Source organism: Sminthopsis crassicaudata, chromosome 3 (genome assembly GCF_048593235.1).
Source record: "Sminthopsis crassicaudata isolate SCR6 chromosome 3, ASM4859323v1, whole genome shotgun sequence".
In the NCBI taxonomy this organism is placed as follows: domain Eukaryota; kingdom Metazoa; phylum Chordata; class Mammalia; order Dasyuromorphia; family Dasyuridae; genus Sminthopsis; species Sminthopsis crassicaudata.
The window spans coordinates 373,059,888-373,086,181 of record NC_133619.1 but is presented as its reverse complement, the minus strand read 5'-3'; the positions used below and the strand labels follow the sequence as shown (position 1 = coordinate 373,086,181).

The 26,294-nt window shown below is 32.9% G+C and overlaps 1 protein-coding gene across 5 annotated transcripts in view; it reads left to right on the top strand.

Moving 5' to 3' along the window:
* The window catches only part of NCKAP5 (NCK associated protein 5), a 939,808-nt gene that overhangs the window by 373,017 nt on the left and 540,497 nt on the right, over positions 1 to 26,294 (top strand). For all 5 annotated transcript variants that reach the window (XM_074301873.1, XM_074301870.1, XM_074301872.1 and 2 more), the window contains one exon: positions 8,366 to 8,429. In XM_074301873.1, the coding sequence (XP_074157974.1) occupies positions 8,366 to 8,429 (64 nt within the window). The remainder of the gene's footprint in view (positions 1 to 8,365; positions 8,430 to 26,294) is intronic.

The window sequence follows — 26,294 nt, the reverse complement described above, 5'->3', positions numbered from 1 at the left end:
TAGAGGAGCTCTAAGTTTCTTTCCATATCTAAAAATCTAGGTTTGCATAAGATGAAAACAATTGATTGAATGTTTTTAAAAAGTTGACCTTGTTCATTTAACAGATAATTATTAAATGTCTATTATATTGAGAGTCATCTCCTAGGAATTGAAAGATATATAAAGTTCATTTTTTAGCATGGTCCCTGATTTCATGCAACTTAGAGTATAGCAAATAAAGATAAAAACAGATAAATGTAATAACTCCTGTCGTATGATCAGCGCAATAGGGAAGACCCTCAAATAAGTGCTATTTTTTTTAGAGGATGTATTTGTCAACTGGGGAAGGAGAGAAGTCAGGGAAGGCACCAACAAATATTCTTTTTTTTTTTTCCTGAGGCAATTGGGGTTAAGTGATTTGCCCAGAGTCACAAACTGGAAAGTGTTTTTTTTTTTTTTTTAATTTTTTTTATTCATTTTTCCAAATTATCCCCTCCCTCCCTCCATTCCCTCCTCCCGATGGCAGGTAATCCCATACATTTTACATGTGTTACAATATAACCTAGATACAATATATGTGTGTAAATACCATTTTCTTGTTGCACGTTAATTATTAGCTTCCGAAGGTATAAGTAACCTGGGTACATAGACAGTAGTGCTAACAATTTACATTCGCTTCCCAGTGTTCTTTCTCTGGGTATAGTTATTTCTGTCCATCATTGATCAACTGGAAGTGAGTTGGATCTTCTTTATGTTGAAGATTTCCACTTCCATCAGAATACATCCTCATACAGTATTGTTGTTGAAATGTATAGTGATCTTCTGGTTCTGCTCATTTCACTCAGCAACAGTTGATTTAAGTCTCTCCAAGCCTCTCTGTATTCTTCCTGCTGGTCATTTCTTACAGAACAATAATATTCCATAACCTTCATATACCACAATTTACCCAACCATTCTCCAATTGATGGACATTCATTCAACTTCCAGTTTCTAGCTACAACAAAAAGAGCTGCCACAAACATTTTGGCACATACAGGTCCCTTTACACTCTTTAGTATTTCTTTGGGATATAATCCCAATAACATCAATGCTGGGTCAAAGGGTATGCACAGTTTGACAACTTTTTGGGCATAGTTCCAAATTGCTCTCCAGAATGGCTGGATTCTTTCACAACTCCATCAACAATGTATCAGTGTCCCAGTTTTCCCACATCCCCTCCAACATTCATCATTATTTGTTCCTGTCATCTTAGCCAATCTGACAGGTGTATAGTGGTATCTCAGAGTTGTCTTAATTTGCATTTCTCTGATCAGTAGTGATTTGGAACACTCTTTCATATGAGTGGAAATACAAACTGGAAAGTGTTAAGTGTCTGAGATCACATTTGAATTCAGGTCCTGCTGACTTCAGGGCTGGTGCTCTATTTACTGCTAGCTGCCCCACCAACAAATATTCTTAACTTATTTTATGTGATGATTCACTTTTGAAGTCTGCTAAAATCTTCCCTCCACAGAACACAAAATTATTTTAAATATATAAAATAAAGCACACAGAATTACAAATGTAAGGTAATAATTATATTAAAATACATTTACCAGGGGCAGCTAGGTGGTGCAGTGGATAGAGCACCAGCCTTGAATTCAGGAGGACCAGAGTTCAAATCTGGTCTCAGACACTTAACTCTTCCTAGCTGTGTGACCCTGAGCAAGTCACTTAACCCCAGCCTCAAAAAAAAAAAAAAAAAAAAAAAAAAGAAGAGAAAAGAAAAAAAAATAAATTTACCAATTAAAAAAATAACAACTAAGTTTACAGACCTCAGATTAAGAATTCTCATTTTAGAGGACTTTGGATGCTGGGCAAAGGAGTTATTGTATTCTTATTTTCTTTATAAATAAGTTGTTTAGTTATAATTTGTGTCTTTCTTATAAAATAATGAGGAGATATAAAAAGCAATCATAAAATATAATGGTAGCTGTTAGTAGTTTCAAATTGCTTAGATTATAGTGAAATGAGATTCTATAACAGTTTACTTAAAGTGAGTCACACCTACACACACACACAATCTTTTAGAAAGGAATTGTTCATCTTCTGTATTTTGGGGGTAATCAGATTTAAAGTGTGTAGAAACAATTCTTCACAAATGGAGATTGATAGTAGAAAACCTTATTTGTCACACTTAAACAGAGTGACATTTCTGTTCTTCCATCAAGGGCATCTTAACTGAAGGTAACCATCTGCCTGGTAAAAGACTTGAGTACACAGTGGTTTCATTCAGGGGATGGGTGGATGAGCTGGCAGGCCATTTAAAGTGGTAACATAAAATTGATTTGTCTCCAGACAGGCCTGGCTTTCGACACTCGTGCAACAGATGGCTACGTAGTGCCCTTAACTTTGAGGTCTCCACACATCACAAACTGACTATATGCCAATTGAAAAGCTGTTTCTCATTGGAGAAAGTTTTTTTTCTTCTCATGCACAGATCTTTCTGACATTGACATTTGGGGGATTTTACATGTTGCTAACATCCTTGGCTTACAGACACCATGAGGAAATGTGGGCAAAAAATATGGTTATTGTTTTTAGGCAAGTGACTGGTACTTGGAAATTCATGAATCACAGGAAAAGTTTTTATTTTTAATTAAGTGAAGCTCATTTAACTACCAGAATTTACCAATGGAAAACATTCTAAAGCAAATCCTTTTTTTTTAAGTACTCTTTACCACATATTTTTTGTAATTATAGGCTTTCTTATATATTAATCTCCCTATTGGTCCAGAACAATTGGATATTGAAGTTGTTTGACTATGGGCCGTATCTTGAATATGGTCCCATCTTGAAGGATTTGATAAACCTTAGTATAATTCTCCATTCAGGTATAAAATTGGATGGGAATAGGGACTCTATTTAATAGATCTTCTGTGAGGGGAATTTTTCCATTGACAAGAGTTTGAGCTTGTCATAATCATTTTTGTTCTACCATGTGAACATTTTTATTCCTTTTCTACTATTGTAAAGAAAAATAAATAACTCTTGTACCTATCTCTCCTGAAACATCCTTAAGCCTTTGTTTTGAAATTGTCACCCTCCTCCACACTTTATAGTATATCATTCCATTTTCTACTAAGAGAACTTAATAAAACTAAATGCAATTGACACTTTCCAGCATGTGAAGTAAGGTCTTAAAATAGGATTAGATATTTTTGTGTCATTTTACCTTTACAAAAGGCAGGTATCAGATTTTTTCACAAAAATAGTGCCAAAGAACTTTGAATTTGCATTAAAAAGTTATAGTTAGTATACCAGTCATATATAGTTCTTAAAAATAGAAAAGAAAGGATCAGTGAACCCAAATGAAAAGAGATTATCAGACTCAAATACAGAAGCGTCATAACCCCACCACCACCTTTTTTCCCATGGATATAGGTAACATTGAGATAGCAAATCCTACAAACCTGAAAATATGACTACAGGTGCATTTTTCTATTCATCAATCATAACCCATTCCTCCATGTTAAACCAGAAGTGTCAGAATTTTAGTATAGAAGAAAATCTCTTGAAACATCACCAGAACCACATAGAGATGCACAGAGAAACAGAGATAAAGAAACAGACAATGACAGAGACAAAGAGAGACAGAGACATGGTGAAATAGACTTAAACATTGATAGAGTCAGAAAGATTGGGAGAGAGAGAGTTCCAAGAAGAGCATTTGGAAAAAAAACAAAATTTTAGATATAGGCAAGATTCAACTGATATTCCTATTACCTTTGAAATATAATTTAAACCAATTTTATAAAATATTTTTCAACAAAGACATAGTTTCAGGGTGTCATTTTTGCTCAGAATACTAGTTTGTGTTTGTTAACTTAAAAACCTATGCAATAATGGTATAGTTCCCAAACAGTTAAATAGTTAAATAATTTTGTGTGGTGTATGTGTGTGTGTGTGTGTGTGTGTGTGTGTGTGTGTGTGTGTGTGGACTTTAAGAGATAAAGGTATATTTTCCAAGAAATTATGCCTTTCTAGGACATTCTATGTTTACACATTACATTCATTAATTTGCAACTGTCTCTGTTCCTATTATATCAACAATAATAGTAGTAACTTACATGTATATAGCATATTCCATAGATTTTTCTCTGTTTACTCTTACAGTACTTCTGTGAAGTTTTAACTATTGTGATTATTATGCCTATTTTATGAATAAAGAAGCTAGGGTCCAAAGAGGTTTAAAATATACTTAATTACATAGCTTTTAAGTGGTGCAGATAGAATTTGAATTCAAGTCTTCCTGATTCAAAAACCATACTCTATATACTACATTATAATTTTCCAGCACCTGATTCTGTTTTGCCAGTAAGGTGTTTTACAAACTAAATAATTCAGTAATGTTGATACTTTTATAGATAACCATTTCAAAGTGATTGCCATTTTCCTGAATTGTAAACTTTAAAAAAGGTACAGTTGAGATGAGAAGTATTTTTTTTTAATTTTTAGATTTTATAAATAAATTTTCTCACTAAAAACTATAGAAAAATTGAAATGATTAGATTATTTTTTCCCGTGGTATATATTAATAGATGACAGATAGCAACTCAATATGAAAGTAGCTAGAACAAGAATTGGCCATCGTCTGACTCCTATTAAAACTGAATAGTGCTTTTAAATTAACTTTTATATCATATTAAATATGTAATACACATATGTGCACACTTTTTATATATCTTTCATATATACATGTATATGGACACATGCACATATGTGTATATGTAAGTATAATTTTAGCAAGGTCTTAGGTTCCAGACATTTAAGTTAAAGAGTTCTTTTGTACAACGCATTTGGAGATAGCCTGTCTGTAGATTATGTCATTTTTTCCTTTGAATTTAGGTTAATTGATATTGTTATCAAAAGGGAAAAATATTGTTCTTTTCTCCATTTCTAGGTTTAAAAAACGTCTCTTGGTATAATAGTCTCTTTTTCATATATGCCACATTTTCTTGGTGAATAATTAGGCTTTGTCCTTCAAATCTTGCTTTAAAACAAGAAAACAAAGCAAAACAAAACAAAAACAGCTCTTAGAAGAGGGAATAGAGTAACCATTATCCCCTAGCAGAATCTCTGCTTTATGGTAATTATCTTATGACTTTTCCTGTTTCCTTAATTAATACAAGTAATCTGACCATGGTTTCACATTATTGGATATGCTACCTTCCTAATAATATGTCAGCAATATACAAACTGATTAAAATTGAAGAGTTCAATCAACTAGCATTTAATGAGCACTAAATGCCACTGCTCCTAAGTGTGCTCTTCTTAGAACCAATTTTCTTCTTCTCAGGGCTCCTGATCCTAATTTCATGAATCTGTCAAGATCAGCCATAGTAAAACTGAAGAAATTAGAACAACCCTATGCAGAGAATTTAGACATTTTCCTGGTACATGGAATTATATGAGAGTCACACACACACAGCATATAAGGATGTGCACATATGTATATATGTGTACATATACATATAGAATGCACATGTTATATATAGATATAATTTTAAATAAATTTTAAAAATTAGGCATTGTTTTTCTCATGCATGTATAAGTATGAGACACACACAGACAACAACTTTTAAAATGTAATCTGGCTGGACCCATACTTAACAACATATACCAAGATAATATCAAAATGGGTCCATGATTTAGGCATAAAGAACGAGATCATAAATAAATTAGAGGAACATAGGATAGTTTATCTCTCAGACTTGTGGAGAAGGAAGGAATTTGTACAAAAGAAGAACTAGAGGTCACAAAATAGAAATTTTTGATTACATCAAATTAAAAAGCCTTTGTACAAATAAGATTAATGCAAACAAAATTAGAAGGGAAGCAACAAACTGGGGGAAAAACATTTTACAGTTAAAGGTCTGATAAAGGCCTCATTTCCAAAATATAGAGAGAATTGACTCTTATAAGAAAGCAATCCATTCTCCAATTGATAAATGGTGAAAGGATATAAACAATTCTCAGACTATGAAATTGAAACTATTTCCACTCATATGAAAGTGTTCCAAATCACTATTGATCACAGAAATGCAAATTAAGACAACTCTGAGATAGCACTACACATCTGTCAGATTGGCTAAGATGACAGGAACAAATAATGACGAATGTTGGAGAGGATGTGGGAAAACTGGGACACTGATGCATTGTTGGTGGAGTTGGGAAAGAATCCAACCATTCTGGAGAGCAATCTGGAATTATGTCCAAAAAGTTATCAAACTGTGCATATCCTTTGATCCAGCAGTGCTACTACTGGGATTATATCCCAAGGAAATACTAAAGAAGGGAAAGGGACCTGTATGTGCCTAAATGTTTGTGGCAGCTCTTTTTGTAGTGGCTAGAAACTGGAAAATGAATGGATGCCCATCAATTGGAGAATGGTTGGGTAAATTATGGCATATGAATGTTATGGAATATTATTGTTCTATAAAAAATGAGCAGCAGGATGAATACAGAGAGGCTTGGAGAGACCTACATGAACTGATGCTGAGTGAAATGAGCAGAACCAGGAGATCATTATACACTTCAAAAATGATACTTGTATGAGGATGTATTTTGATGGAAGTGGATATCTTCAACAAAGAGAAGATCTAATTCAGTTCCGGTTGATCAATGATGGACAGAATCAGCTACACTCAGAAAAGGAACATTGGGAAATGAGTGTAAACTGTTTGCATTTTTGTTTTTCTTCCCAGATTATTTTTACCTTCTGAATCCAATTCTTCCTATGCAACAAGAGAACTATTCAATTTTGCACATATATAGTGTATCTAGGATATACTATAGCATATTCAACATATATAAGACTGCTTGCCATCTAGGAAAGAGGGTGGAGGGAGGGAAGGGAAAAGTTGGAACAGAAGCTATTGCAAGTGATAATGTAAAAAATTACCCAGGCATATGTTCTGTCAATAAAGTTATAATTTTAAAAAAATGTAATCTGGCCAGGCACAATAAAACAGGTACTTAGAGAGAGTCACAGAATCAGATTTCATGGTATTATATTTGATCTTTGTGGACTTTTTAGACTACTTCTCCTGGAGATTAAAAATGTTTTAGTTTTAAAATGATTAGCACAAATAGAGATACTGTTTCAAGATAATTATTCCATAAACATAAAAAAATCCAGAAGAAATTAGATTGATGGATATATCCAGATTATGTGCCTGAAATTCTCTATCCTTGATTTAAAGAGGGTTATGTAAAATCCACAATAAGGTGGACATCTTTAAGGTACAGAAATTTAGTATAATTTTCAGGAAGTAACAACTAATAAATGCTTGTGTTAAGATATGAACTCAAGTGTTCCTGATCCCAGCTCCAGTGTTCTATACACTATGGCACATTACTTCTTTTCTCCTTCCTCTGTAATGAATTGTTGTACATTTATATGATATGTAATGATCTCTTCCTGAATAATCTAAGTTATGATTAACAACTAACAATTCTGGACACCAGAAATGGTTTGTTCAAATTTAAAGCTTCCCTATAAAATTTAGTATTATCTTCACCATAGTATGACTATTAAGAAACATGAATGAAATGATTTTCATCTCATTTTAGACATGAGCCAACTGAGATCCTTAGAGACAATAGATTGTAATTTGTTTAAGATCATACAATTAGTTATTGGGAAGGTCTGCATTAGAGCTGATCAAGTGCTAATTCCTAGTCCAAGGCTCTTTCCTCTAGGTAGGACTACTTTTCACTAAATATAATTGGAATATTTATTATAATTGATATATTCTGAAAATATATTTGGATCTCACTTTATCATTGAATAGGTTCCTAAAAATATTGACTACAAATGGAATTGTCATGAATTGAGTACTTGAGATAAACTGTTATATTACAAATATTCTTTTTCAAATCTATATTTTCATATTTAATGAAACATTATACACATTCTTTTATTTGTGGATGGAATAGAAACAGGGAAATAAATGGAGACATTTAAGTGTTTAAAAAAAAAGGTATCAGCAAATTTTGTTTAACGAAAGAAAATTGAAACATGATAGAAAAAACAATTTATGAATGATATAACTACATTAATAAAAAACAAGAATCACATAGGAAATATTTAATCCTATTTTGTAACCACCTGATCAGAAGAGGGAAGTGATTTTACATTTCATGATCATCACATGAAAACAACACAATTCTGTATAATCCCTCAAAAATTTTATAAAACAAACCTGGTCAAGGAAGAGAGCTTTGCCAAGAAGGGAGTGATCCTGTAGATATCAAACAAATGTAACATTGCCATGTAAATGTTTCATTTTGTCTGCTCTGAAAAAAAAATGAAACACTATTCATGGTTTTTTCTTCCTCTCAGGGAGAAGTTGGCTGTGGCTCGCCTGCAGCGAGAAGTTGCCCGAAGTAGAAGGGAAGGAACAATGGTGAGCCCAAAATATTCTCTTTCCAAATTCTGTTTTGATGCTTTCATTCAAGGATTTGTGGTTCAGAAAGCATTTTTATCTAATTAAGGAGAGGTCAGGAAATAAGTTGTCTTACATCAAAATTTAATGATGTTTTGGTAAATGATGTGTTGGTAATGTAATTTAGACAATTCTGCTACTTGCCAAAAAAAAAGTCACCTGCTCTGGAAAAGTCCTGTTCCCCCACTCCCCATGTTGTAGGGTCATTATGCCTTCTTTTGTGATGATCTGTTGGATTCTCAAAGATCCAATTGGAAAGTCTAGGAGCACCATGATCAGAAATGAGCAATATCCAATCACCAAATTAGAATATTTAACAATTGTTCATGCTTTCCAAGTGGCCAGAGAAGAGGAATGGGTGGTTATGCATGCAAAGACAGTGCAAGATGTTTAATAATGTTATAATCTTGCATTCTTCCTCACTCTCCATTATTTCAGTAGTTTCTTTTTCCTTTACCTCTTATGCCATTTAGAAAACTGATGTTTCTTTGTTTCGAATTGCTCTAAAATCGATGAGGTTGTTTTGGTTCACAGAATCTTCACTTTATATCATGTCTTTTGCCCAAATAGCTGTTTGTACACTAATCGCATCAAAGATGTCTGTTCTGAGACCCACGAAATGATTTTTTTTGTGGGTTAACTGGTGCTGCTACCCCTGAGACAACAGACCATGAGTACTTTTTCTTCCTCTTTTTTTCATAGACTTTTCATCTATGAAAATTTTGGGGGCTTAGATTATTTTTAAAGTGATATTTTCAGATACTTAATGTCATAATTATGTGGCTTCATAAATGCTGATTAGAAATCCACCATGTTAAAGGGCAGAACTTTTGTGAGATAAACTTTCCTGGATGTTAGACAGCAAAAAGTTAAAAGAAAAGGCCATATTCAGAGGAATGATTGTTCCAAATTATGGAGATAAAATTATTTTGAAGAATGTTTATAGATGTGAATCTGACCAAATATATGCACTCAGATGTCTAGAAGTTGGATAATAAGCAATTAATGAATTCCTTAACCTAATTTTCTTTAATTGGATAGTTTCCATAAGAAAAAAGTTGTAGAGAAAAAAAACCAAAACCAAAACCAAAACCAAAAACAAAAACAAAACAGCCAAACTTCACTAATATCTTGAAAAATTAGATTTACAAGATAGGGACATAAATTAAACAAGTCAATTTATCAAATATATTGTATGGAGAATTTTCAACCTGGACTTTATTTCAATGTAATAAGAAATAGATTAAATCAGGACATTATTATAATATTTAAATATCATTAGTCACTCAAACTGGTCACTTATCTATTCTGGCTTTCAAATTCCTCATCTTTAAAATGTTCCATTACATAACCTCTAAAGGTCCATCTGACTCTACAATTGTTTGACTCTGAAACTCTCTTTTATTGAATTAAGGTTTCATAGTCACTTAAACTCACAATTATCTATAATGTGCAGATTGTTCTGTCAATAAATAAATACAACCAGAGAAGAGCATTCAATTCTGCTAACCTATTCTTTGTGTTCATTAGAAATTCAAAGTCTTAGAACAAACCTTTAATGAATCTGACTCTAGTTTCTAGAGGGATTTAACCTAAACTGTCTGAGAAGTAGTGCCTAAAAATTTTTTAAAAAAGAAAAAAAGCAGGCATAGAGGAAAACTATACTTCCAATATTTTAATTGAAAAATTTTCTATTACTTGAAAAGAAAATCTCACAGATTTTTTTTTACTCTTTTATTTCTACTTTGCATTGTATTTGGCTTGTACCCCTCATCTCCACCAATGACTGAATGTTGATTTCTCTCATTTTTACCCCTTTAGTTATAAAAATATTTTGAGACAAATGTTTTATATCTTTTATGCCTTTATGCCTTGTACATTTTAATTTATACCACTTATTAATAAACCATTTGAATTTTTGATTTATGCCTCTAAGAAACTTTCCACCCAAATAAATGGGTTAAAACATGAATATTTCCTTAATGGATTTAATAATATCAAGATATTCTGTCCAATTATGCAAAGTAACAATTCTAAATAACCATTTGTTCATAGGATTAGAATTTTAAAGGACCTTTGGGATCTTTAGTGATCTAGTCCAGCCCATTTAATCTTATAGATATGTAAACAGAGTAAAAAGACACTTCAAAACTTCAAAGAGATAATGTGACTAGCAAAATCCAATTTTGAAAGCAGGTTTCTGATTCCTGATTCAGTATTTATTCCACAATGTTTAACATGCAGTCTGTATGGAGCATTGGATATGGAGTGAGGAAGATGTACTTTTAAATCAGTATTAGATACTTGCCTTAGGAAGTCACTTTTCTGTTTGCTCCTGTTTCCTGATGTCTAAAATGGAGGTAATAATAGCATTAACTCTCCAGAGTTAATGTGAGGATAAAAATAAGATAATATTTGTGAACTGGTTTATAAATTCTAGCTGTTGTTGTTATGATCAATACTGACATTGCTGCTTCTTTCCTCCTCTTATTCTTCTATTGTGGTTGTGGTTGTGGTTGTTGTTGTTGTTGTTACCTTAATATGGTATGCAAGGGAAAAATATTTTTTTTCCTTCTTACATTGGTGTGGTAGAGGCAAATTAAATAGAGAACTGGCCTTGAACTCAGGAATAAATGCACTTGAGCCCTGTCTCTGGCAAATATTGGCTATGTGGCCCACCAGATCATTTGATATGCTACTGTCCTAGGCAATTCTCTAACATTATAACATAGTCATCATTGATAGAGGGATTTCTCTACACTAATGAATTCAGAGATCTAATTAAAAAAAAATAATCACAACCCAGATGTATAGATGAAAGGGGCAGGGATAAGAATTGAACCTTTGATTCCAGTGGTGTTATTAAAGAAATTGGTGTAGTTAACACCATGGACCAAGGGAATATGTAAGATTGTAAATGTTTTTCAAATAATATTTACATATATTTCTATGCTACAATTTCTTAGGTTGGGTTTTTGAAATCTTTTTAATAAAAAAAGTATCCACTTCTTACTGTGGAATAATTATATATGCTACTAAAATAATCTTTTTTTAGAACCAAAGCATTTGTGTTGTACCTTACAGAAAAAAAAATCAGAAAACTCTACCATTTTAATTAAAGCAGGAATTTAGGAAAACAAAATGTAATCTTTAAAAATATATATGTTTAATTGAAATATCCCAATGGATTTGTGAATGTTCATCTTTATTTTGGATTCTGTAACAATGTTGCTAATAATGAGAAATAATATAATGGAGAGAGGACCGATCTCACTGTTAGTAAGACCTTTATTGAAATCTTGCTTCTGACCAGCACTAGCTGACTTATAATAGGTGAGTCATTTAACCTTTTATGCTTCAGACAAGTCTCTAAGTGATATCATAATTTGAGGAACAATAAAAAAAGGGACCTGACAGATCGTGTAAAACTAGGCTAATTCCAAGAGAACAGAGAGATTCTTTAGGAAGACATTTTAATGTTCTTATCTCATAGGAGGAGAAGACCAAAAATCAAAATATAATAGTATGATTAGAGAGAAAGGGTAGGTGTAGAAGATACAGAATCTGAATCTTGGGAATTGATTATTATGTGTGTGCATGTGGGGGGGGAGGAGTTGAAGGGGAGTGAATTGATAGTCAAAGTTGGCTATTTAGTTTCAAACCTGTGTTACTGAGAAAATGATGGTGCTATTAATAGGAGTGATATAGTTGCTAAGAAGAACAAATTTAGGGGAAATAATGAATTCAAATATTAATGCTATAAGTTCAAGCTCCTGGTAGAATACCCAGGTGAAGAGGCCCATCAGGTAGTTAGAAATGTGGAATGTAGAAGTGGGTTTCAGAGTATAAGATGAAAGTTTGATATATATTTGAAATCATGGGAGAGAGAAAGAGAGACAGAGAGACAGAGAAACAGAGACAGACAGATAGAGAGACAGACACAGAGAGAGAAGGAGAGGAGAAGAAGGAGGAGGAGAAGAGTGAAAGAAGGAGGGAGGAAGAGAAGGAAGAAAGCAGGGAGAGAGAGAGGAATTCTAGTTCCTCCAACATTCTGGAACATATTTACTCAACAGAATTCAGTCAGACTAAGGTATGAATAGATATGAATATGGTAAGGAATTAAAGCTGTTATTTGTACTTGACTTACAGAGTCAATCTTATATTACAAAGTCACACATAACAGGAATAAGTACATTCTTATTTTATATATTTTCCAACAACATTTTAAAATTTCATAACCAAATCTAATCTTCCTTTGATTATGTGGTTAATTGAATAAAACTTCCTGGAATCTAAAGCTAGAAAGGCATTTAAAGATTCTCTAGTTTGATTCTCTTGTTTTATACATGAGGCTACTGAAACCTAGAGAAGTTAAATGTCTTGTGGCTGAACCTGTCTTTTGACTTTCAATCTATAGCACTTTCTACTATATAACACAGATATAGGGATAATTTAAGAATCTATGACATAGTTAATATGAATATTGCTTCCACTGAAACATATTGTAACCCCTCTAAAATATGATAGTCACTCTTTAAAAGTTGCTGTCAAAGGAGAAATTTATCACCCATTGTCCAACATTTTGTTAATGAGCCTTTGTAAACTTAGCTGGACTGGTTCCAAAGTGACAGATGTACACTTCATTACTGGACTTCTTTATAGGAAATCTTTCCAGCTTAGTAGTAATTTCAGAGTTTGTGTTCCCCAGTACAGTTAGCATTCAAGAGCTCAAAAACATGTTCACATTCCTCAGTGAAGCAAGACAATAAGTTTTTTTTATTGGATATTAGTGAAAGTAAAATCTAAAATATTATATGTATGAAGAGGTTTGATTTTATGCTAAGGAAGTTCTTTTCTTGTATTTCCTTAAAGATGTCATTTTCAGTATAATTAATTCATCATGACTCAAAGTAAGGAAAGTTTAAGAATGCCTTGCTAAATGGAACTAAATGAAATTCATGATATAAATGTTCTCTTCGGCTAAGAGTTATAGTTTCTTCTTCCTTTGTATCCATTCTACCTCTCAACTCTAGTCATTTAACAGTAACAAAATGAAAAAAATAAATAATGAATGGAGTTGAGTATCCTCTAGCCTTCTCTCTGAAAAAGGTACCCATGAGCAGTTAGATCAGTATAAGCTAAGCATTTGGAAAAACAAAACAAAACAATGAATAACCCATACCCTAAAAAATAAGTGCCCAAATGTTTCAATTGATTGTTTGAAGTTCCCCATTCAACCATCCCTTCAGTCACTAAAATTATGTTTATGACAATTAAAAAACACTTAAAATGGAAAATTAAAACCTGCATTCTAGGATACTGACTAGCTATGCTATATAACCTTGGGTCTTTTTTCTGTGATCTTAGCCACTTCATCTAGTGAAGAAATTTTTATACAATCCTGCCTCAAATCTGAGCCAAGGTGTTTCTGGCAGTGTTTCTCCATATACAATGCGCAGTGTTTAGAATCAAGACTGTAGTGAAGTCACACCATGCAACATGGCTAAGTTTTGCCAGAAACATCTTGGATTATTACATATTTGATTTTAAATTATTTTTTGATTATTGTATTCAGAAAATTTTATTTATCAAATTTTACCCTACATTCAGTTACATGACCCCATATGGGGTCACAAACCAGAGTTTAAAAATTTTTGAGATAGAGGACTAATTTTATAATCAGAAGAATCTTGGATTAAATCCTATCTTTGATACGTGTCATATTAATATCCCGAGTAACTCTCCAAAGTGATAAGATGTAAAATAGTGGTAGATATACTAAGTCAAGTTAAGTTTCTACACTGAAAAGTCCCCAAACAAATAATATCACAAGTCTGGATTATCAAAATAAAGAAAAAGTTGGAAGAGAAGGGCTCATTCAAACTTTAAAAATTAAGATGTGAATGAACATTTTGATCTGATATTAACCATTGCATAGTTATATTCCATAATCATGAGGAAATCTGTCTTTTAAATGGAAATAATAGAATATCAAAAATCTGAGCCTTGTGTTGTTCTCTACTTTAACAAATAAATCTATCATTAAGATGAATTACTTATGGAACAAACCCAAAGAGGGGTAATAAATAGATCCTTGTACTTCTGGGGAAAAGTCACCAATAAAAGACCCAAATGATCTGTTCTTTGTGGTGTACAGTATTTACTGCTTGACTTAGATGAATGCATATATGATGAAATATTTAAGAATAATACGTAAATAGACATTTTATTAAAATTTCTAATAATCCATAGTTGGGAGGAATAGCTAGCATATTGGAGAACAGAGTTGGGATCAAAAAAGTTTTCAACAGGCTAGAGTGAAAGGATTAAATTTAATAAAATCAAGAATTTTCAATATGTATTAAAGGAAAATTTTATGCTTGAGTCAAAAAAATACAACTGTTCAAGTACAAGACAAGGGAAGTATATCTATATATGTGGTACCTAATTCAAATAACAATAGGACCACTACTCTATACATAAGAACCTCTGTAGGCTACATATTAATTTCATTCTAAAATGAAATATTTTCTTTATTTTATTTTACCTTGTTAAACATTTACCAATTACATTTATAATTTGGTTCAGATTGTAGTCTACATGCCCCCTAAATAATTTTTCCTGATTAATAACCTTTATTGGTCAAGCAGTATTTTAAGCTATATATACAAGGCTGTATTCCCTTTCTAGCAAATGCATTTCACAAAGAGCATATGTAACAAACAGGAAGTAAGCCAATATATGCAAAACAATAACAAACAAAAATTAGAAAAAAATATCTCAAATGAGAATGTACCAGAACATACATAAAGTGAGTGTGTTCTCCCATTGAGAGTAGAATACTTCAGTTCAATGAAGAAAGAAAGAATCCCAGGTTTGAATCCCAGAGGAGCATACGTTGACTTCATCCCAGAATCTTTCTTTCCCTTTAATTATCTCTCCCTGAAAGAAATCTGTAATCATGTATCTTCTGTTTAGAAATCAGGATTCCTCTTTTCCAAAGTGTGTCTCTCTCTCTCTCTCTCTCTCTCTCTCTCTCTCTCTCTCTCTCTCTCTCTCTCTCTCTCTTCCTCCTTTTCTCCTCTTTTTCTCTCTCCTTCTCCCCTTCCCTCCCCTCTCTCTCTCTGTCTCTTTTCTCTCTCTTTCTCTATCTTTCTTTTTCACTCTCTATTTCTCTGTCTCTTTGCCTCTCTTCTCTGTCTTTGTCTCTCTTATCTGCACTGACATAGCATGCCCCCAAAATTAAACAAAAAGAGTAACAAAAGTATTGTCATAACAAACATATATCATGAAGCAAAGCAAACTCCTCTATTATCCAGGTCAAAATGTGTCTTATGTGGATTGAGTGAATCATATTTCTGTCAGAAAGTCAGAAAGTAATATGTTTCATCTTTAATTCTCTAGGATTATTGTTTGTTATTTTATTCATCAGCTTTCCCCAATTTTTTGAAGTTTTTTTTTTCATAAAGTTATAATATAAATTATTCCCTGCTTCTTCTCATTTTACTAAGTATCGGTTGATATATGTCTATTCTTTGAAACCATCCATTTCCTCAAGTTGTGTGTTTGTATGTAAGTGCAATGATATTTTTTTATATTCATATACTCTAACAACTATATTTCACTAGATGGACTCCCCCAAAGTCTCAACTATTTTTGCTACTATAAAAAGAGCTACTGTAAAAAATTTTAGACATATCAATTATTTTCCTCTTTCTTTGATCTTTTTTGGGCAACATACTTAGTGGTACTATTTATGTGTTAAATGACATGTAAAATTAATGAGTTTTTTTACATATAGCTTCACATTGCTTTCCAGAATGACTATAGCAATTTACTGCTCCACAAGGAGTCCATTAGTTTTCCCATTTTCTGTTTTTTGGAAATTTTTAGTTTGATAGGAATGAGGTAAAATCTTGTAGTTGTTTTAGTTTTCAATTTCAACTTCAATGAACATTATCAATGATATGAAATATTTTATATAATTTTTGAGTATTTATATTTCATTCTTTAAAAATTGCCTGTTTATGGCCTTTGAACATTTATCTATTAGGCAATAGCTCCTGTTCTTAAAAATTCAAAATAGTTTCTCATGCATCTTAGCTATAAAATCTAAAGAAATTTACATTAAAGCTTGTTTCCAGTTATCTACTATCTAATTTCAACTACACTGGTGTGATAAAAGTTAATAATTTTATCTTTTTTGTTCCTTTGTATTCTTTATTTGGTCATGAATATTTCCCCATTGATTCAAAAAGTAATTTGTTACTAATTCTTCTAATTTAATATGTGACATTTTACATCTAATTCATGGAGCCATTTGAAGCTTTTCTTAGTTTATAGGGTGAATATGCTAATCTATAATTGATTTCTTCCACATTGCTTTTCAATTTTCCAAGTATTTTGAGGCTTGTGTTCTCAGAGGTTTCACAACTCCCAGGCTAAATAGTGCCTTTGACTAGAATCAATGTAATATATGACCACTGACCTTCTAAGGAGCTGTAAGCTTCTGATGCAGCCACTAGAACTATTTTAAAGAGTTACTTGTATGTTATTGGGTTACTTCTAGTAGGTGTTGCTATTGAATGGATAGTTCAGAGTCATGTTCTAGGTCTATGTTTCTTGGATCTGGCTTTCAGGAAGTCTTTCCTGATCAAGAGGGATTGCTATCGAGTATAGTCTCAGTTAATCCTTTTCTCCCTTCCCTTATTCAATCTGTGCAAAGTCACCTAGGTCCTGAGATTTCTTCCCTCTCAGAGAGTTTTGTTCAACCTAAGAAAATGTTTCAAATCCTCTTAATTGCCAAACTTAGACATCTCCTTCCTAAAAAGAATGTGGGGGATGAAAGGATGGAATTACCAGAAGGGACATTGCTTTTAATGATATGGTAGAAGTGAAATTGTCTGTTTACAACAAGAGTGAGAAAGAATCTTTAAAAAAAAAAAAAAAAGGACCTTTCAGTCTACCTGCCTGGACTTTTTAGCTTCTGAATGAAAATAAAGAGGAATATCCATCAAACCTCATTCAAAGAAAAAGATAGCTCCATAGCAGAGACTTCTAAAGGGGTCAATAATTGGTGCTTCCTTCTGATGAGTTTTTAGGGGGAGAAGAACTTTTGGCTGATGGGCTAAAGTATAATGGATGTATTGCAACATGAGATGAGTCTTAATGTCTGCATGGTACATTTAGATCTGTGTGGAAGAGATCTAAGAACTGTTACTATTTTAATTTAGATATTGGAATCCAATAGTACCATTGGATTATCATTATTTATTTGTTGGATCCTCAATATTCAATCTCCTGGTTTATTACTGCTTCATTCCTAGAAGGACTATGTAAATGGCTTTTGATATTATTTCTTTTCTATTTTAAGGGTTTTTTTAAAGTATATTTTTTGTATTAAACTCTTCCTGCAGCAATTGGTTTAATGATAGAAATCAAACTTCTACCTCTTAAATTAGTAAAAATCAATTAGACTTTCTTATTATTTTTCCATGAGTAACCACTTTATTTTAGAGATGATCTTAAGTAGGTTGCCTTAAAACACTACATTAAGCAATCATGCTATATATAGATTTGATAGTTTTATTATAGTCTGCCCTCCTTTGATATTTACAGTAAATGGATTAAGTCCTTGTTCACAATAATTAGGAAGAAAATTAACATACTGTAGTGTATTCTGAATAAGTTGACTAGGATAGTAAGAGGCTTAGAGGTCATGCCATATAAGGATCTATAGCAGGAACTAAAATGTTTTTAGACTGTATGAAAGAAAACCTGAAGTAGAGGAGGAGATAGTGGTGTCAGCTTCCTTCAAAAATCTGAAGGAATATCTTGAAGAAGTTGGATTAGATAGTGTTGTAATTGGTTAGAACTTGGACCAGTGGGGAAAGAAGAATTACTGCTTAAAATAAGGAAAACTTCCTAATGAATTGAACTGTTCAGAAACATGGAGTTTATTTAAATGAATGACTACTTATTAGAAGCATTTTGGGTGGATTTTTATGCCTCAAATGAAATGTTTTTGAAGACCCTTTTTAAAGCCAAGTTTCTGTTATTTTAGTTATATTCCTAATTATATAGTTATATAGAGTAGAGAACATATAAGCAATGCTTGATGACTTGTTGATACACAGTAAATGAAATACCCACTATCTCCTAAAACAAGTAATTCATGCCCATGTAAATGAGTTGTTGTTGTTATTTAGTCCTTTCTGTGTGTCTGACTCTTTATGACCCCATTTGAGTTGTTCTTGACAAAGATACTGGAGTGATTTGCCACCTCCCTCTCCAGCTCACTTTATGATGAGAAATGGAAGCAAAAAAGGTTATGCCTTCTCCAGAGTCACACTGCTAGTAAATGTCTGAGGGTGGATTTGGACTCAGGTCCAAATCCTGGACTTAGTCCAGACACAAGCTAAATAGATATTTTTAAAAAATGTTTTAATTAAAAAAAAAAGACTCAATAGATTAACAATTATTAAGTGTCTACTATGTGCCAGATACTCTGCTGTTTCTGGCACAAAATGAATTCAAGTTGATTTAGAGGAGGAACACCATTCACTATAGGAAATCAGGAAGAAGGTAGCATTTTTGTTGAACTTTGAATAAAGCTAGTGAACTTAAAAGATGGAGGTGTTGATGGAGAGCAGTCTATGCCTACAGTAGAGTCTATGCTAAGACACAAAAACAAGAAGTAGAATGTATTGAGTGAAGAATAGCAAATTCTTGTTATCTTGGTTTGGTTGTAATACAGTGAGTTGGGAAGAAGAGTGATGTACAAGAGACCTGGAGAGGTAGACTGCATTCAAATGTAAAGAATTTTAAGTGACAAATAGAAAAATTTATATTTTATCCTAAAAGTGTGTGTGTGTGTGTGTGTGTGTGTGTGTGTGTGTGTGTGTGTGTGTATGTGTATGTTTGGGGTGGTGGTGAAGCCAAATGAAGAGTTCAAAATTACTCAGATGTTACAAATTTATTGGATGAGATGGATAGTAGCACCCTCAATAAATGTGAAACTTAGCAAAAGAGTTGGGTTTGCATCAAATAGCTATATATTAAGCATCTTCTATGGATAATATCAGTATTAAGACTTCAAATGTATTTTGTTATCAGAAGCCTAAATAAACCTAAAATACCTTTTTTTTCCCCTTAAGCAGGTATTTACTGTGAAAATTGTAATTTCAATGTCAGGTTGCCCTTAACAGCTTATTGTAACAGAGACACCTTAAATATATGTAAACTTTATGTTCTGTTTCTACCCCCAACTACTTTTTCCCTTTCTTCCCCCATCTTTCCTCCATTATATTGACTTATTTTTTTATTTCTCTTATTCTCTTAAAAAAAAAGAAACCTAAAACATGAGAGGAGTGCAGGTACTAAAATTCACATTTAATATTATTGTCATTATATATTTATAATATTTATACATGCAATTGCAATTTTAGTGCCTAGTCATTGAAACAAATATAATTATGTAGACTGAATCTTAGGGCATTCAGTAAGAAATCATCATCATAATAGTCTTTGATATGGCATTTATAGGTTTACCAAGTATATTTCTTAAAATGTTGTCATGAGGTAAATAATATAGTTTGTTATAATAAAAAGATTTCTAGATTTAAAGTGTGAGTACCAGATTTGATTTCCACCCTACTCTTCCTTACTGTGTGAAATTTAGGTGAGTTGCTTCACTTTGTGAATGTCAATATTTTTATTTGTGAAGAAATCCTATGAACCATTGCTCTTTTGTGTTATAGATTGGGACACTGAGATTTTGGGAATGTAACTTAGCCAGGATCATGTAACTATCAAGTAGCAGAGTTAGGATAGACATGAAAAAGAGAACTTCTTAGTAGATGCATTTCTTGTTTTATTTTGAGAGACTATCTTCATGAAGGCAAACAATTGTTTTGGTATAGCACAGGATGATGCACAGGGGCCTAGGCAGTAGGTCATAAAAAGTTTCATGTGGGTTGGGGATATCATGTTTGGAAGGATTTGGAAGATCTGAGTAGCTGAATCTAAATATTGCATGAAACTTGCCACATCTACTGGATATACACTAACATGTGTCCCCTTCTCTCCATAGCATGTTTGCAAATTCAGTCACATTCACATTTCAGGCTAAGGGGATTTTCAGAAAACAACACTATTTTTGTTGTCTATCATGCTAAAGAGAATGGGGCATGAAATATGTACTAATAATTATATGTTAACTCATCAAGACTTAATTTGTATAGGCACACAGATTTGATATATTTAGAGGAAAAATGCCAACTGTTTGTATCAGGAATGATGTTTAGAAAAAATACATATTTTGCTTTTTTATTTTTAGGTCAATTCTTATCAATATTCACAGAAGTCTTGAAAGATATGTCTGCTTTATTTTTTAAAATTTTAACTGTCATTCTTAAATTTGTATTGTTATAAGACCTCCTTTTATCATTTATTTATTTTAAAAGGACTGCTAAAGAAAATATCTCAGATTTAATTGCAATTTTTCAATCAGAAGATGGAATTGATTATGTTAAGTTTTAAAGCATAAAAATGGTCTTGAGTTTAGGTGCTGGTATAATTTATCCCTTTAGTTTTTAAAAATTTGAATACTATTTTAGATGTCATGATTGTATAAATCTATAGACTTAGAAGATAATAGGAATGAATAGGCAAAAAAGATTCTTAGAAAGGCATCTTTGTGTATTTAATAATAAAAAAGGTTTTATTCGCTACTTCTACATCTTAATAAAAATAATTTTCATTAATTTTTAAAAATTATTTGACATGGTGAAAAAAAAATCATAGTGTTCCAGCAATTTTTTTTTTGTGAAGAATAACATAAATAAGATATGGACTTTCATGTTTACACGAGTTTCACTTATGAAGGCCAAAGACTTTGATTTGCTGCGTTACCTGCTGTGGCTTAAGCGATGCAAAACGATTATTGTGGCTTCCTTGGAGTGGAGGCCTATTTCACACCTGCACCCTTTTGTTAGGGGCACACCATGAGAACTGGATGTGAGGTCCCCAGAGAATAGACTTACACCCTCAGTAATCCTTCTCCACTAGATTGATTTATGAACATATCAAACTCTTTGTTAGCATGCAACCCCCTAATTAATTTAAAGCCCTCCATGGAGAAATTAAACTCCTAGTTAAGATTTTCAACAGGCTCAGATGGTGCTAATAATGGGAAAGCAAGTTATATTAATGGGTTTCAACATGGTCACAGCATTAATGCTTTACAAAGAGGCTTGGGTATGTGGAAGTGTAGACGTTTCACTGAAATAAAGGATGGGCCTGAACAGTAAATCACCCAGTTGTTGCTCTTAACTCAATTGTTTATCATTTAGGTTTCAGCTTCCCATCTGTTTGTACATGTGTGTGTATGTGAGTGAGCACATGAACACGTGCATGCTCACTATTATGTGTATGTGTATCCTAGGGACCCTCAAATCTGTTGGAGTTTTATAAAACTCCAACAAAAGCTTTTGTGACTCATGAATCTGTTACTTGAGCTTGAAAATTTTTTACTGTGTTTAAATTTTGCCTCAATTCTTGGTCCAGTTCAGAGCAGCAAAAATCAAGGCAGTTTTAGAGGTCCTGAATCTCAGTGAAAGGCCAAAATCATTAGAAATCCCCAGAAGATCTTGCTTCTTTGAAAATATCCTCCATTTGCCCTAATGATTCTTAGGCTCATTAAAGTAAAATCCTCTTCAGATATACATGTTTATCCCTTCTTTCACTCTGACATCCCCCTCCCCCACTTTCTGGTTAGGCAATATATTCTGCTTAGGCAAATATATCATTTGAGGAGAGTAAGAATCCTTAATTTTCCTGTGCTCCTTCCCTTCCATCAAAACATTCTCCTCCATATGGAAGGACAGACAGTGTGGCTTCAACCCAAGTTACCCCTGACAATTCCCTCCCCTATGTCCTCTTCAATAATCTTAGAGTTCATCTAAAATAGTGTGGTCAGCCAGCAGAGATCAAGCATGTGACATCTGGGACATTCTGCTTCTCCACTAGGGAGTATACTGTCTACAATCCTCCTTGAACTTAAATCTCATGCATGGCAGCACAATGCACAGCCTTTAGTTTGGAACACTTTTATCTAGAAGTAATAAATCTGTACAGTAGCCTCCAGCAAGTGGCAAAACTGGCAATGTAGAAGCGTTGGGGTCATTCAGGAATGGATGTTATTTAGCAATAAATGAAGTGTTAAAAGATGAAACTTGAGAGTCTAAATGGCTCTTCTAGTCTCTAACCATTTCTTATGTCTCTGCAGTAATGAAGCTAACTATTTGTGCTTAATTAAGAAATGGCAGAGGCTGTATATCATCCCTGCATCATTAATGTTTCCTGACTTGAAGTTCATACTAAAATTTATTTTTAATTTAGATATTGAAGTCTCATTCTTTTTTAGGTTTTTGGCATTTGGAAAGTATATTAGTGAGCTCTTATATATCTAGGGCTCTTCCCTTCATTTTAGAGCAAGAAATTTTCTTTTTCAAGTCAATGGGAAGCTTGCCTTCATAAGATTTAGAGGATTAAAATGTTAGAAAATGGAATCTATTAATGGGGAACAAATTCCAGAGCAAGAAGTCTATTAGTTATCTCTGCATCTTATGTTTCCATACTTTCTTTTCTCCATAAAGGTGTTAAATTACTAGCAACATTTTGAAAATATTGAGTTAGAGTACTTCTTTATATATAAAGAATCCAAATATATACTTCTTTCTTTCTTCCTTCTTCCCTCCCTTCCTTCTTCCCTCTCTTCTTGTCTCCTCTATTCCTTCCTTTACCCCTCCCTTCTCTCCTCCCCCCTCCTCTTTCTCTCAGAAATTGGAGTTGAATAACTTGCCCATGGTCATACAGTTATTTAGTGTCAAGTGTCAAATATCATGCCCCATTTGAACTCAGGTCCTCCTGACCTAGTATAAGTGTTCTGTCCATTGCACCACTTAGCTGCCTGCCCCTTCATATATATATTCCTTGAACATTTTTTCCTCCATAGATTAAAAGACTTTTCCTTATGGTCTAAAGAAAAAATAAAATATTTTCACTTCATATACTTTCTTTTCCTTTCCATTGATCTATCTATTCTGCCCCTCTTTCAGAACAGCATTCTCTCCCACTTTCCCTTTTCAGTGTTCAGTCTGGCCATCGGATGTATCTCTATCAAAAAATTCAAGGCTCACATAAAATTAAATTAGTTGCAACAACTTGGTTTTACCCCAAATAACAAAGCTTTTAGGGGTGTAGATGAATTAATATTGTTGATATAAGGCAATAAGATAAACTCTGTGGCAATTAGAGAAGCAGATTTTGACTTGCTTTAAATTTTCTAACATTTGGAATCATCTACATGTGGATTGGACTAACATAGAAGATACTGGGTTTCCTAATCATTAGAGGGCTTCAAAAAAGATTAATTGATCACAAGCTGGGTCTTTCTTTCTTAGATATTCTGTATTTCTGCTCTGCCTTCTTTGTAGATCATATTATTGATTTAGCCTTGCCACCAGAAGAGGGAGCTACATTCATTTAAAAGAACACTCATAATCAAAACGTAGTTTATTCTTTACATAGTTTATTTTCAGAAGTTATGTTTGTGATGTTTGGAATGATTCTCTTTTTAAATACAAAAGGAAAACATTGTTGAGGATAGATCTGCTGATTTCTATGAAATAAGAAAATATGGACAATAAGATGCTAATTATTCTTAAAATACACAGATCCTAAGCAAATGCCTTGTTGGAAATAAAATTTGGGAAAGGAAGGATATTGTAGATCTTTAATCAAGCATTTAATAATCTAATTTTGATAAAGTGACAATGGAATCTAGGTGGTAAAGTAAAGCAAACTACATTCATTGAATTTAACTTTGCAGTAAAAATAGGCAAGCTAGGCTACACATAAGCAACCGTGTCTTCCATCTAACAGGATTCATGAAACTTTTAATATCAATAACAAGTTTCTTTGAAAAAATACATCTTATCTCTGTGAAACTGACTTTTAAAATGCACATATCTGGAAAGATATGAAACCATTAATATTTATTTATCACCAGAGTACATTAGTTTATTAGGCACATTTTACCTTTCTTCATCATTGAAAATGATTGTGACAATATAAGTCAATATCCATAACTGAGAGGAAAATATACTGTTCCAGAGAATTCTTGGAAGAATAGAATTGACTCTAATTCATTAATAGGGGTTTTTACAATCAATGTACAACATAAGGACCCTGGGGTCCATTATAAGGTAAGAGATATTGTAGAAAAAGAAGAAACCATAAAGTCAAAATAGTTACAGGAATTCTATCTGCTTAACAGTTTTGTCGAAGTTTTCCTTGTCCATTTTTGTTTTTCATCTTTAACTACCAAGACAATCTTCTAACAACCAGGTAAATCAAATCTATATCATTGGCAAATAATTGGATGGACATTAGGGTTCAGGATGATACGTTCTTTTCTTTTCTTTTTGCTATTGTCCCATTTACAAAAACCTGTTTAACAACAACTTGCATTGATATAGTTCTAAGGCTTATAAAACACTTTCATTGACAAAATCCTTTGGGTAGCTAGCATGAACATCACTATCCTATTTGACAGATAAGAAAATGAAAGCTTGAGAAATTAAATTACTTGTCCAGTGTCATGTATCCAATAAACTTTGAACCTGAAACTGAAATTAATAACCCTTGACTCCATTTATAGACATTTTCTACTATATTATTTCAATTATCCTTTATTAAATAGCTATTTTCCATAGAACATGGTTAGACATTGATAAATAAAGTTTATCAGAAATATAATTTTCGTTCATGAGTCATCTAGCTGATGTGGTTAGACAGCTGGACTTTGAGACCTGAAATTGAATCCTACCTCTGACTCTTAGCTGTGGGACCCTGAGCAAGTAAGCTTTAAGAAAGAAGGAAAGAAACCATCATTGATTAAGAATTTTACTCTGTGCCAGGTTATGTGTGTGTGTGTATAAAACATTTCACTTTAATATTTGCAAAGTACCTATTCATCCACACAAACATACACACATAGTTGGTTGTTGTCTTTCATTCTCCAAGAGGACCAAATTGATATCACTATTTTAGAGTTAAGTTACAGTGGCTGATTGTGGCTGATCAAACCAATATGAACTTGGAATGTTCTGCCATAAATTGGACAAAAATGGTCCATATGAACATTCATGGTGGCTTTTCTAACTCTGCACATCTCACATTTCTTCTGGATAAATTCAATTCTGTTTTGTTCATAAAGCATAACATCTTCTCTAATGCTGGGCAGTCTTGTGCCAGTTATCTCCCATGTCATATAATCAATTTTAAAGATCTTATGAGCTACTTTGAGAGGGTTCTTGTATGATTTTTCTGACCATCTTGTGAGGGCTTTCCCTGTGTGAGTTTCTCATATATATATTCAGTTTCCTGGCACAGAATGGTATTTGTCCAGGTATCATGGGCATATAACAATGATGTGAGCAAAATAATTGGTCTAATACCTGTCCTCTCCCATACTTTTCTTCATAGCTTCCAAAACAGTGAGCTAGGGCATCTAGATGGCACAGCAGATAGAGCACTGGCCCTGCAGTGAGGAGGATCTAAGTTCAAATTCAGGTTTTAGACTGTGTGACCCTGGGCAAAACACTTAACCCCAATGTGATACACACACACACACACACACACACACACACACACACACACACACACACACACTCATATACGTATGTAAATTTTGTGGATATGTATGTATGTTTCTATGTATATGTGTGCATAAAGAGGGGATTGCAGCATGGTGGTTCAGTA